Raw genomic sequence first — 12,519 nt, 5'->3', positions numbered from 1 at the left:
TACATAGTTTTGACATTTTGTCAGGCTAAGGAAAACTCTCTGAGCCACAAATAACCCAACCTCAAATCCCCACCAACCTCCCCTTAAGCAGAAGGCTGAATGAACAGACAGGCCTTTCCATTTGCCCTGAAGGCTTGCCCTGGAGTTGGGAAGCAAATTCTTGAGTCAAGGGCTATAAGTAATAACTTATTTCACTGCAGATTTCACCCATGACTCCGGATTTGAAGCTAAATTATAATTGTATTGTCTAACATTGCCATAAGGGACTTAGAGTAGGAAACTGTTCTTCTCTGCTTTTAACACTGGTTTCTTTTTATGTTTTAGCTAACAGAGATTTGGTAGGAAAATCTAATGTAATTCAAAGGGCCTATTATTTTGGGGATGGTGTTAAAAGCCTGACCCCTCAAACTCAATCTGCTGAGTAACTATTAGTCTTTACTTGCTTCACATGATTAAGGGTTTTGAAGAATTGGTCTCTTATAGTATTTTAGTTTGATGCCTATGCGCATAAATGCCTTACCTTACGGTTACAAGTGGTTAAAGACTAGAACGCCTTTCCTCTAGCTCTCTAGAGTTAATATTTGAGGGATTGCTGGCTAGAGCTTATATAGAATATAAACCTCTTAGCCTTAGCCCATCTAGCACACTTGCTGTTTGCCGCTTTGGGATTTATTTGTTTTGTTTAAGAGGGTTTCTAAATTTCAATTGGATTTTTTAATTGTTGTACAGCACTCAAGGGACCTTGGCAAGCTGGCAATATAAAGTTATTAACTGAGTTCCCTTGCAAGACATTATCCTGAAATCTGCATTCCAGAGCAAGTGGGTTTTAAAAGAAGCAAATCAGCTTTGTTTAGCTTGATACTTTCTGTAAAAACCTTAATTTCTTTTTCCCCTTTGGGAAATCTCAGAACACCCACTCCATTTTGCTGGGATGTGTGAAAGAAAAATCTTTGCAATATCTATTCAGCAATAAAAGCAACTTATTTTCAAGAGCCAGGTGCTTAAATGTGGAGTATGCCCCCAAACTGAAATGGTACAGTGCCATACCAAAATAATAGGCAGTTTGTTTTTTCTTTCGCTAATAAATATCTGATGTGCAAAGTTAAAAATGTAATTCAACCAACTTAAAACCAGCACTGCCCAAGAGGACAGATTCTTATTCCTGAGTTCGTTATGACATTATTAGAAAATGCAACTATAATTGCAGTTTTAATGTGGATTCACAGAACACACAAAATGTACAGAGAAACAGAAATAAATCACTGATGTGCATCTCACATAACAATACTATTAGAAGATAGCTACTGTTATTATTAAATACTTGTATTACAGTAGGGCCCAATGGCCCCAGTTGACATTACCGCCTCTGGGTTAGAAACATATTTGGAAGATATGGTCCCTGCCTAAAGACAAACAATAATAGACAACATGTAAAATGTTAGCAAGGGAATTAAACAAACAAACCCCATAACACTGGAGGGATATCATAGTCTAAAAGAGTGGCTCCCATACTTGTTCCGCCCTTGCCGCTTCCAGCAGCTCCCATTGGCCTGGAACAGCGAACCGCGATCGGCTGAACCTGCTGACGTGGCAGGTAAACAAACCGGCCGGCCCGCCACGGGCTTTCCCTGCACAAGCGGCGGAACAAGTTTGGGAACCCCTGGTCTAAAATGATGAACCAGTTTTGTCACCAAATCCACATTCAGGAAAACAGATTATTCAAGGATACCAGATATTAAATGTCCCAGCGTGTCAGAGCACTGATAATCTTTCTTCATATGTTATGGTATAGATGCAGAATCTTGCTTCTTTAGATCATACTGTATAAATAACTCACCCTTTTACATGGAGTATATCCTATCTTTTCATTCATGTGACTTATCTCATGTATCCCCAAATTTACAATATATTGGCTGTCTCTTCTGCATGTAGTCTGAGAGTATACATAAAGGACTTTAGTTTCTCATCAGATTTTACCACATAGGTTCCATTGCATTTTTGTGCCCAAACCTTCATAAAGCAAAGGTGTGGCCCCACTGGGTAATGTTTACAGTTTTGGTCTGTGAGAGCAGGTGCTTTTCCCAATCTGCTCGACAAACACAGTTCATATAGTATATAAAGTGCAAATGTGGCCCTTTCTTTTTGAATTTGGTTTTTCAAACGACAATAGGATAAAGATCAGATTAACCTTTCTCCCCAAGTTTAGCTACTCCTAGAGTTCCTCCCTCACGATTGCTCAACCCACACCCACTTATCCTTGTTACAGAAGGATCAGCATCTGCTAGCCAAGTAGGGTATTGCAGGTAAACGCTTCCAGCCTATTCAGTTATGATATTTGGAAATGCCACAAGAAAGAAAGAAGGTGTTGAGACAATACCAAGTATTGAAACAAAAAAAAGTAATGGTGAAAGATCCGACACCATTTGTCTTTATAATGATCTTGCACAGAAGCATTCTCCAGCACTTCCCAACCCCACCAATGGATTTATGAAGTATAAAGAATACTTCACCAAACACTGAAGTGCAACCATTGCTAGGGCGAAAGGTGGAAATTGATTAAAAGTACTCATTGGCACTCCACACTAGTTTAGGACAGGCAGTGAACACCCTCCCTGATTTGAGAATGATGGTGCTATGTAGACTAGAGGCAATTTGTTGTTAGGTTTCATATTGGGCAAGGACATCAGGGTAACACACGCTTATGAAAAATACCATGGAACGTTCAATGAGAATTTCATCAATTTCTCTTATCCTAAAAATGGCACCTCCACACATACAGACTAGAACTCCTTTCTTCCACATGTGACATTTAGTCAGTGCTGGCTCAGGTACTAAATCATTTACTATACTTTCTGCAGCACCTGGGTTTTCCTTAAGCACCTGACCCTACTCAGTTTGAAAGATCTGATGAGATCACATCCTGATTTGGTAATGCAACTCAGCTTTTCATCTAGACCTTTATTGTGCTCTTTTACAATGAAAAATCCAGTAATACAATTATAGTTTTAAAGAAGAGTAAATGTTGTGTTTGGGATTAACTGAATAACCATATGATCAGTTGTTTTCATAAAAACAAAGCAAAAAAGCCTCTGGGATCACACACATTTTAACACGAAAATAGCTGCATGTAGAAGGTGCAGTCAGAACAATTCATCCTCACCTGTGATTTTACTCAAGTACGGGTGACTCTTACTACCTTAACCAAGGTGCCTTTTATTAATATTATTTACCAGTTTTCTAGGGGTGTTTCTCCAATCAGACTGAATCAGTTAACATCTGTTGTGCACCTAGAGTTTTTTGAGATACCAAACTGATTGGTAACTAGAAATGACGAGATTAGTTTTTAAAGTTGTCATATTTCTATACTTCATAATCAATGTATCATGGAAAGGTGTGGGGGGATTTGATGTAAAGTGGTGAATAGTGGTAATCATTTATTTCCCATTTCACCCCCAAAAAGGATCTCCATTTGCTGCAAACTGAAATTTGCTAAGAAGAAAAGTAAACAACTTGTTTTACAGATCTGAGGGCTCATACAAGTGTGTGCCTTAGTGGCTTTGGCACAAGGAACTCAGGATTTAATTATGCTTAATAATGAAACATTTAAAATGTAATGATTAAATTAGATTAAAATAGGATTATTTAAATCTTGGGAAGGTTGAGTTCTGTAGTGATAACATTTTGAATAATTAAGTCCTCATCGCCTGCTGCTGCAGAAATGAGTTGATAATGAAAAAATACTTGGAAATAAATGTCTGTTCTCTGTTAATGTTTGTTTTAAAAAATTAAAACTGAATCCTAGTATATCATTATCAGTTTATCCAAGATAAAACTACACAACTTTGCTGTAGTCCTGTCTGGAAATACTCACAAAACTCCCTATGCGGCAAAGACATCAGGTGCCCTTAGGCTGCTGTTTTCCATGAGAGATGGCCTTATGGTCCTTCAGGAAGACGAAGTTTTATTCTCATTTTAGCAGCAGATCACCTGTCTGACCTTGGACAAGTCACTTAACTGCTGGGGGCCTCCATTACACTATGAGTAAAATGCTACACAGGGTATTGTGAAGCTAAATTAATTCATGTCTGGAAGGTACACTGATATGTTTTGGAGAGATGGCATCTGAGAAAGACGAAGTGTTTATCTATATTTACTAGAGAGATCCATTTTGGGACACCCTGATAACAAATACCAAGGTGACACATTAATATTCTTGACGTTATGAATAACTGGTGAAAATGTGGATACAAACAGTGCTTCAAATGCTTCCCTTAATAGATTTTGTCCCACTGATATTACCTCCAATTTTGCTATCATCTTTCATACATTTAATCTAACTGCCAATTGCTTGGTTGGTTGTTCTGAGTTTATTATGAGTCTGAGTAGCTAGTTGGTACTGTAGTGTTACAATGCAGGGGGGTTTATAATCCAATCTAGATTTTATTAGCTCACATAACCTGGTGTGAATGGAGAATGTTTGGTAAATTTATACCATTCAACCTTCCTTCACAAAAGAATCTGTCCACTGGCCTGATGGTATTGATGAACAGACTACAATAGAAGAGTGCCCTGGGACAATGGGGCCTGAACTCATTGCAGAAAGACTGGTGCTAATAGCCAGCATCCATCAGAGGAGAATGTAATAATGCTAAGCAATTACATAGTGTTTTCCTTCAAAAGGCCCTGCACATTAACTGATTAACCCTCCCCTCACCCCTGTGAGGTAGGTAAGTAGTAGTATCCCAGTTTTTCAGGTGGTGAAACAGATTCAGAGAGGTTATGTCTGAAATTTTTAAAAGCTCATGCCCGAATTGTGCATCAAAACACCAGTTGCACCAGTGGAAGTCAAGGATATACACGTGTTTGCGAGCCTGGCTCACATGGCCAGCATTTTACATCTGCATTTTGTTCATGTGCACAAGCGCTTGCATGCTTTTGCACAGACTTTTAAAATCTGGGTTAATTACTTTTCCGAAGGACAGAGGGAATCTGTGTCAAAGCCAGGATTAAAATTCAAATTCCTGCCTCCCTGTCCTACACTAAGATGTCTAAAACCACCTCTCTTTCTATGCCATTCAGTGGGTGCTTATTTTTAGTCTTTTCCATGGAGCAAGACCAGCAAAGGAATTTGGCTAGAACATCCAGGTAAGTGTCTGCCAAAGATAAGATTGCCGTAGTAATCACAAAATTTAATTTTTTTTTAAAAGGGAAAAAACCCCAACCAATGAAAAACAACCCTCAATCTGGTATTTTAAAATAGAAAGAATATTTTTACTCTTATCTTCTGACAGATGTAACAATAAGGCTGAAAGTCAAACAAGGTGTTTTTTTACCTTTTACTGTCAGAAAGCCAGTGTATTTCTAAATGTGAAGAAATCAGATAGCCAAGAAACCATAATCTGGACTTGTCTGCTTTTGTCAAGTACAAAAGTACAAACCATAATTGTTTTTTCCATCAACATCTTGTTATCAAGCTACAGGCACTTTTCACCTTTTTTCCCCACTAAGGATTTCCTCACTTAAAAATCTAAATCTCTGGATCCTCATACTCACCTAGTACTATAATTCAGTTTCGTTACCGTGACTACATAAATGTCAATCTTCACTAAATGCAAAATTCTGCTGATTTAAGAATCTGTTTCTTTTGTCTTTTATTCTGCCTTTTTCCAGGTTCAGTGGAAACAAAGTTAGGTTTCTTCTCATTTTTCTGGATGACAAGAAGAGGGCAGAAAATAATAAATGCCTTTTATGGACTAGAATCCCCATTAATTAGGCTTCAGAGGGGTGTTTATCTCCATCGCAACAGACAGATTTCAATTAAGATCATTATATTCTGCCCTCCTAAAACACCCTCTGTAGTTTCTATTGGCTTTACGATATTCTTCTGCACTCACTGTCCTAAAAAAGCCATGTAGTGACCATGTGCTCTATAAAACGGATTCTGATTGTCTGATTGATCATTCTCCCCCAGGTCTCACCCATCCAGCAATCCAATCCAAGTAGGTGTAAGGGTCCACACACACGGATCACATTGCAGTATTAAGGCCTTATTTCTTACATTTAAAAAGCATTTTTAAAATAAACTATTATATTATGCCCTGAATAGCAATAGCTTTACTGGGATATCATTTTTCTAATTGTTTTATTTGTTTCTAAAGTGTCCTTATTTCTGTTTCATAATTGTTTACAATTTTGTGCTATCAGCAGGTAGGGCTGGACACTGCCGGTCAACACATGACCTGCTGGGCTGTTGAATGTACCATGTGTACCCTAACACAGACATGGATAGAATGTTGACAGACAACAGCAGCTGGGTGTCGGACCAACAAAGAAAAAGTAAAACTAGATCTCTGGCCGTAGGTTGCTGAAATAAGATGAAACAGAAAATACTGAATGAACCTGAATGCCCACACTCATATTGCTGACAGTGTTAGTGCTCAATATGACCAGCATGCTTCTGGGGATGCAGACAAAAGCCATCAACCAGATGGTTGTTGTGGTACACTATAAATTCTGCAGTATTGCGCTAGTGCTTGAAAACCAGAAATCAAAGTTTAAGCAGTCTATTACCGTAGTCCCTGGCTGAGCAAGTGCAGAAACCTTGAAGTAAATTTGATATTAAACATTATATAGGTTTAATAATCAGAGATGTAGTTAGTAACCCTGGTAAGGAAAAATGGGTTTTGGTTTTTTTTTTTTAATGTCCCATTAAGTGAAGGTAAACACTAGGGGCAACAAGCAGATACCCTGCGAGCAGCAGCAGTGCCAGTTGCAGTTCCTTTTCAGAGGGAAGAAAGGCATTTTGTGGTAGAGCTCCCTAATCAAAATGCAAACCAGGGTAAAAATATAGCTACAGAAACACATTCATCAACCCCGAAACATCATTGCAAATATCACTGAACATAAGCTTGCCTTATATTCAGCTTTTTCTTGAAAAGTAATTTTAATGAGTACTAGATGCCGATGTAGTTATTCACCATTTACATTTTCAACCTAATCAGGATTATCTCCTCTTGCTCTTTCAACTGTTTTGGTTGACAATACAATATGAAAGCATTACATATAAATATGTCCTACTCTTCTTTGAAGACTTGTTGCTGCCCCCAAATTAGCATCACTAAAGTGCCTGGCAGTCAGAAACCTGGCAAAAACTTCTTCCTCCTACCCAACGCCATCTGAAATAGTAGCATTCTCTAAGAGAGCATAGCATATCAGATATCACGTCTAAAAAATAGGAAAATATAAACATGTACCTTCATGCACAGAACAGAAGCTGTTCCTTCTGATCTTTTCCTGTGTTGTAGTGATATGGATTTTACAGGATACGAGTCTAAGAGCCTGCAGAAGTCGCAGTCTCCTTTGATCACATCACTGGCACAGCTTACACGTTCTGGTATACAGAGATTCTAAAAGGAGATGTGTCCTTTTCCCCCACTCTTCATTGCACAATTTATGTTGGCTCTACCTTCTAGTGACACTGTTCTTGTTACTTAGTTACTGCACAGCGGATGCTGGCAGTCAGGCATGAGCCAAATTCATCCTCAGTGTAGGTTAGTCCACTGTGCTCAGTGGAGTTACACCAGGGATGAATATGGCCCTTTTTTTTTTTCCAATTAAGACTTATCACACTATAACTGATGTACAAATGGGAGATACAAGTCCCATGCACACCCATACACTGTAGTGCTGCTGGGGACTTTTGTATAATAAATTGTGTTAGCATCATAAACTGGAAAATGAGGGAGAAGTGATCAGTGCATTACAGAAAATCAAATATGACAACATTCATCGCTTACGTTTAGAAGTAATTCTGCAAGACAGATCAGAAGAGCCACAATCTAACAAACTACTTCTTTTGGGCTGAATATGAGACAGAGGTCATGCTCGAAAACAAAGTCCAAAGCATGTCTGTCCTTTTCACAGCAGGAATACTGAAGATAGTTGAACTGAAACTCACTCAGATAGTGGGAAAAAAGAAACAAAAGCCATTTCAGCATACAGCTATGAATAGACTTCACTGTGGATTGTTTTCTTCCCCTTTATCCTCTCTAGGAAGCTTAGCAAAAGTAGGAGTGAGCAAATTTCTACAATGCTATCATGGAAACTGCTCTAAATGGGCTGCAGAGAAGAACGCTCTCACCCCAACAGTGGCCAAATGGCGTGGAGCGACAAAGGAAGGGTTTATGGTAGATGACAAGGCAGCAAATGAAGGTCTACGAAGTAGACGGGGGCTAATTAACAGAGCTTCAGGAGAAAGAAAAAAATATAAGAGCAAGTGGATGCAATGAATAAGGAACTGTGGGAGGTCAGGGGTAGTGTATGAGGACTAGGGTGGTTTTGTACCTCTTTAAGCAAAACATAAATGAATACTTTGGCACAATAAACAACAATATGTTATTTTGATACAGAATAACTTTAAAGCCCCCACCACCACCCACGTGTTAGAGCAGGTGTGGCCAACCTGTGGCTCCCGAGCCACGTGCGGCTCTTCAGAAGTTAATATGCAGCTCCTTGTACAGGCACCGACTCCGCAGCTGGAGCTACAGGGGCCAACTTTCCAATGTGCCGGGGGAGTGCTCACTGCTCAACCCCTTCCTGCCCTCTCTCCTCTCCCCCCAGAGCTGATCGGGCAGTGCGGGGAGGGAGGGGGAGGTGCTGATCAGCGAGGCTGCCAGTGGGTGGGAGGTGCTGGGAGCGGAGGATGGGGAGCTGATGTGGGGCTGTTGACATATTACTGTGGCTCTTTGGCAATGTACATTGGTAAATTCTGGCTCCTTCTCAGGCTCAGGTTGGCCACCCCTGTGTTAGAGCTTCAGCTTAATAAATCTTTTCCTATATTCCAGACGCCAAAGAGAACCAGTAGAAAGCAATGATGAACTCGTCTGACCTGCAATAATTCCCCATTTGCATCTGAAAAAAAACCCTGTTTACAAAATTAAACATGATTCCACTATTAAAGATTTCTTAACGTTGGCACCAGCACTAAATCTGGCTCAGTCTCTTCTAAACGCAAGATGGTCCGTGCCTGCAGGAATAACTAGAATTAGCACTGTAGTTAATTTTAATGCAGAATATATTTCCCCGTTTTTATGGTAAGAGTTTCTAACTGTTCAGACTGCACAGCTCAGTCAAACAAGAACACATACTGCACATTGATCTTATCCTCATCCCCTACTGTAAGCATTAAGATAATCTGTGATGTCAGATGAGGTAAGACAATTTGTAACCCCTTCTGTTCTTGACATGCTCCGTTGCATATGTAAAAGCATAGAATCTGCAATGCTGAATCAGAGCAGAGGTTCAACTCGTTTAGCCCCCTAGCTTTGACAGTGGTCTATACCATCTGCTTCAGAGGAAGGTGCAAGAAACACTGTAATGAGCTATTATGGAATAACTTGCCCATAGGAGAAGTCTTCTTCCTGACCCAAAACTGTGAAGTGTTGGCTTATGCCCTGAGGATTTACATCTATTATAAATTGTTTAATCAGTCTAATGTAGCGAGGGATGTTCTTGTTGTCCATATAAATGTCTAATCTTTATATTATTAAAAAAATTCTAATAAGCTCTAAAACATTTCTTTAGCTTTGGAAAAATTTTTATAATGCTTTTTGCTCTGATTCCACTCTGAGACCTGTTCTAGCCACAGTTTTTGTGCCATTATAACTGTCACTTGGGACTGTACCAGTACAAATATACCGGTAAAAAAAAATACCCTTAAATATGGACACACTTATACCAGTAAAAAGATGACTTTTATTCTGATATAGCTTATTCCCCTTTTCTGTAATCAGATATGACAATATAAACACATTTACACCACTACTACTGTGGCAAACCTAGGGGTTGCATATAGCTTTAAATACACCGGTATAGTTGGATATACAACTTCGCTGTGTACCCAAGGCACCAGAACAGTGGTTCTCAACCCATGGCCCATGGGCTGCTTGTAGCTCAGTCAGCACACAGCTGCGGCCCATGTGACATCCTCAGGGCCAAATAGGTAAAATATATATATTGTGTGGATGCGGCCCACATACCACAGAGAGCTGCATATGCAGCCCACAATGGTAAATAGGTCGAGAAACACTGCACTAGACGATGAGTTAGTCAATGCATGGCACATACACAGATTCCAGCAGCACACATTCTCTTTTCCCAATAACCCCGGCCAAAGCCTGATTTTTAAAGCCTAAACAAAGAGAGATGGAGGAAAGAGCTGGGACGTTACTACAGACACCTACAGATCAAGTGAAATGTTTTTCCTTCAGTCAATTCTTTCAAGCCTTCTACTTCCATAGTAGCATGAAGGGATTTTTATTTATTTTGTATGTGTATTTTCCATTTTTCAGAGTCACATTAAGTTCTTCAAGAAAGTAAGAATGGGCCATATTTGTTCCAGAAAGTACCTGGAAGATGTCTTAATGCATAAAATAGTTAACAATCAAGCAAGGTGGCCGGCAAAACCCCACTCTAAAGTTTAATAGAGAACTAGAGGCGAAGTACACTAGTTAGTGAGAATAAGAAACCATTCACTGTTTGCTTTACAAACCAATTGTCTCCATTTTAAAAGGCTATTATTTAGAGTGGTTTCAACATCTGCTGACTTGTCACAGAAAGTAACAAACATTCAGAGGCAGTTAAGTTTCCATACTTCTATATATTTCTCCCCCCCTCCCTTTTTTTAATATATCTTGACTTATTTGCATAAAATGAAGAACTTTGCTGCTTACAACTCCATCTGCTACTGCTTCCTCACTTGACATCAATTAGCTGTTGAGGAGATGCCACAAACAAAAAATGACAGCTTCAAGTAAGGAAGAAAAAAAGAGAAAAAACAAATGAACTTCTGAACAACAAAAAGACCCTACTAACACGCCAAAAGTTTCTGGTGTTTAAAAAAAAAAGAAAAAAAAGAGAAGTTCTAAAAAACCAGAAATTTTGCTGGAAGGATTCTAAATAAAACAATTATTTTTCCACAAGCTGTAAGCAGCTATTTCAAAACAGTAGAAAACGTCTTTAGCCAAAGGAAGTGTCTCAGGTTACAAATAGTCTTGTTGGGGTACTTAAACACATTAGAGTGGCTGACTTTCTTTTAAACCTAAAAAACCAGGTGAAATTAAATTATTACCCAGTTTACAACAGAGAGTAATTCTGTGGGTCTCCCAACCCCCTCTGGTAATTTTTCTGGAGTGAAATTCTATTCCTTTAGATGCATCTTCAGATTTTACATATTATTAAATCCTAACATTTCAATGCAGGAAGGTTCCCAGATTTTAACAATGTCCTGGGATCTACGGAAGCTTTATGATGAAATCCGATTACTATATCACTCTCCCAAACCAAGATTAAGAATTTGAATTCATTTAGATTTAGACATTTCAGAGATATTCTGCTTTTAAAAAACCTCCACAAGCCAATTTTTGCAAGAGTTCTAACATCCAGGCCATTTTTTTCATTTTAAGATAGCATACAGTTTTCAGTTGCAAATTAACTGAAGTTCTGTTTCCAGTGCAAAACAATACAACTGTAAAAAAGGGTCTAATTTTCTATTTCTACAACCCCCAAAGTAAAGAATTGGAGCTTGAAAATTGTCACATAATTTTCCACTGAAATGTCTCATGCAAAAGTGCTACAAGCCATTTTGACTAGCTTTCCATAGCTTTTGTCTATCTTAGGCAAGTAGATGTCCCTGTTTGCCAGTCTAGCCCCCACCCTGAGGTATTTCCCACACACTTAGCTGGCTTGACTTCCCCAAGCTTTCTTATTTCAAAAGAACCCAGCCAGGAGGACCACCATTAACCTCAGTCCTGATGTCACTTGTTCTTCCTGCCCCACTGCAGCTCTGGCTCTCTTCTCCTGCCTTACTGTTCAAGTCACTTCCACAGACAATCCCATTCATTTCACTTATATCACAGGCCATGCCTTCCTCTCTTTCTCAAGGTCACCAGCAGATTCTAGTTCTCCCTCACCCCCTTCCTTTATGCCAAGATCAGGCCCCACACTAGCAACTGACCACAGAAAGCAATGTATGTGGAAAGCAACTGTAAGTCCTCCATAGAAGGCTGTTTAGCTCAACCAATTAACCCAGTTCCAGCCACGCCCTCATAGGACATTCAATATGACTACAGTAAGATACAATTGCTTTAATTCACCCCCTCCCTTGCAAAACAGAATAATAGTGTAGTAACTTAAAAAAAAAAAAAACAGTAGCTACCTAATTTGGCTGTTCACTTCCTCTTCTCTTTCTAGCTAGTACAGTTGGAAAGCACTCGTTAGGTATAAGGAGAAAAAAGTCCAAACTAAAAGAAAAGTTAAGATAACGTGTTGTACCAAGCAGTTACCCAACATGGGCGTGGTAATATTTTTAATTGGACCAGTTTCAGTGGGTGAGAGAGAGAAGCTTACATAGAGCTCCAAAGATTGTGTGTCAGAAGTTGGTCCAATAAAAAATTACTTCACACACCCCCACTCTCTAATATCCTGGAGCCAACACCATTACAACAACACAGCATCATACCA

General features: G+C 39.2%; 1 protein-coding gene across 2 annotated transcripts in view; it reads right to left on the bottom strand.

Annotated features, from left to right (window-relative positions):
• The window catches only part of COMT (catechol-O-methyltransferase), a 33,183-nt gene that overhangs the window by 16,942 nt on the left and 3,722 nt on the right, over positions 1 to 12,519 (bottom strand). The window contains exon 1 of one of the 2 annotated variants that reach the window (XM_074972935.1): positions 7,254 to 7,444. The exons of the other annotated variant lie outside the window; for it this stretch is intronic. Within the exon in view, the coding sequence (XP_074829036.1) occupies positions 7,254 to 7,259 (6 nt within the window). The 5' untranslated portion in view covers positions 7,260 to 7,444. Of the gene's footprint in view, positions 1 to 7,253; positions 7,445 to 12,519 lie in introns of those variants that run through there. 2 annotated transcript variants of the gene reach the window in all.

Source organism: Natator depressus, chromosome 15 (assembly GCF_965152275.1).
Source record: "Natator depressus isolate rNatDep1 chromosome 15, rNatDep2.hap1, whole genome shotgun sequence".
In the NCBI taxonomy this organism is placed as follows: domain Eukaryota; kingdom Metazoa; phylum Chordata; order Testudines; family Cheloniidae; genus Natator; species Natator depressus.
The sequence above is the reverse complement of the archived record's forward strand: the minus strand, read 5'-3'. Positions and strand labels throughout refer to the sequence as shown.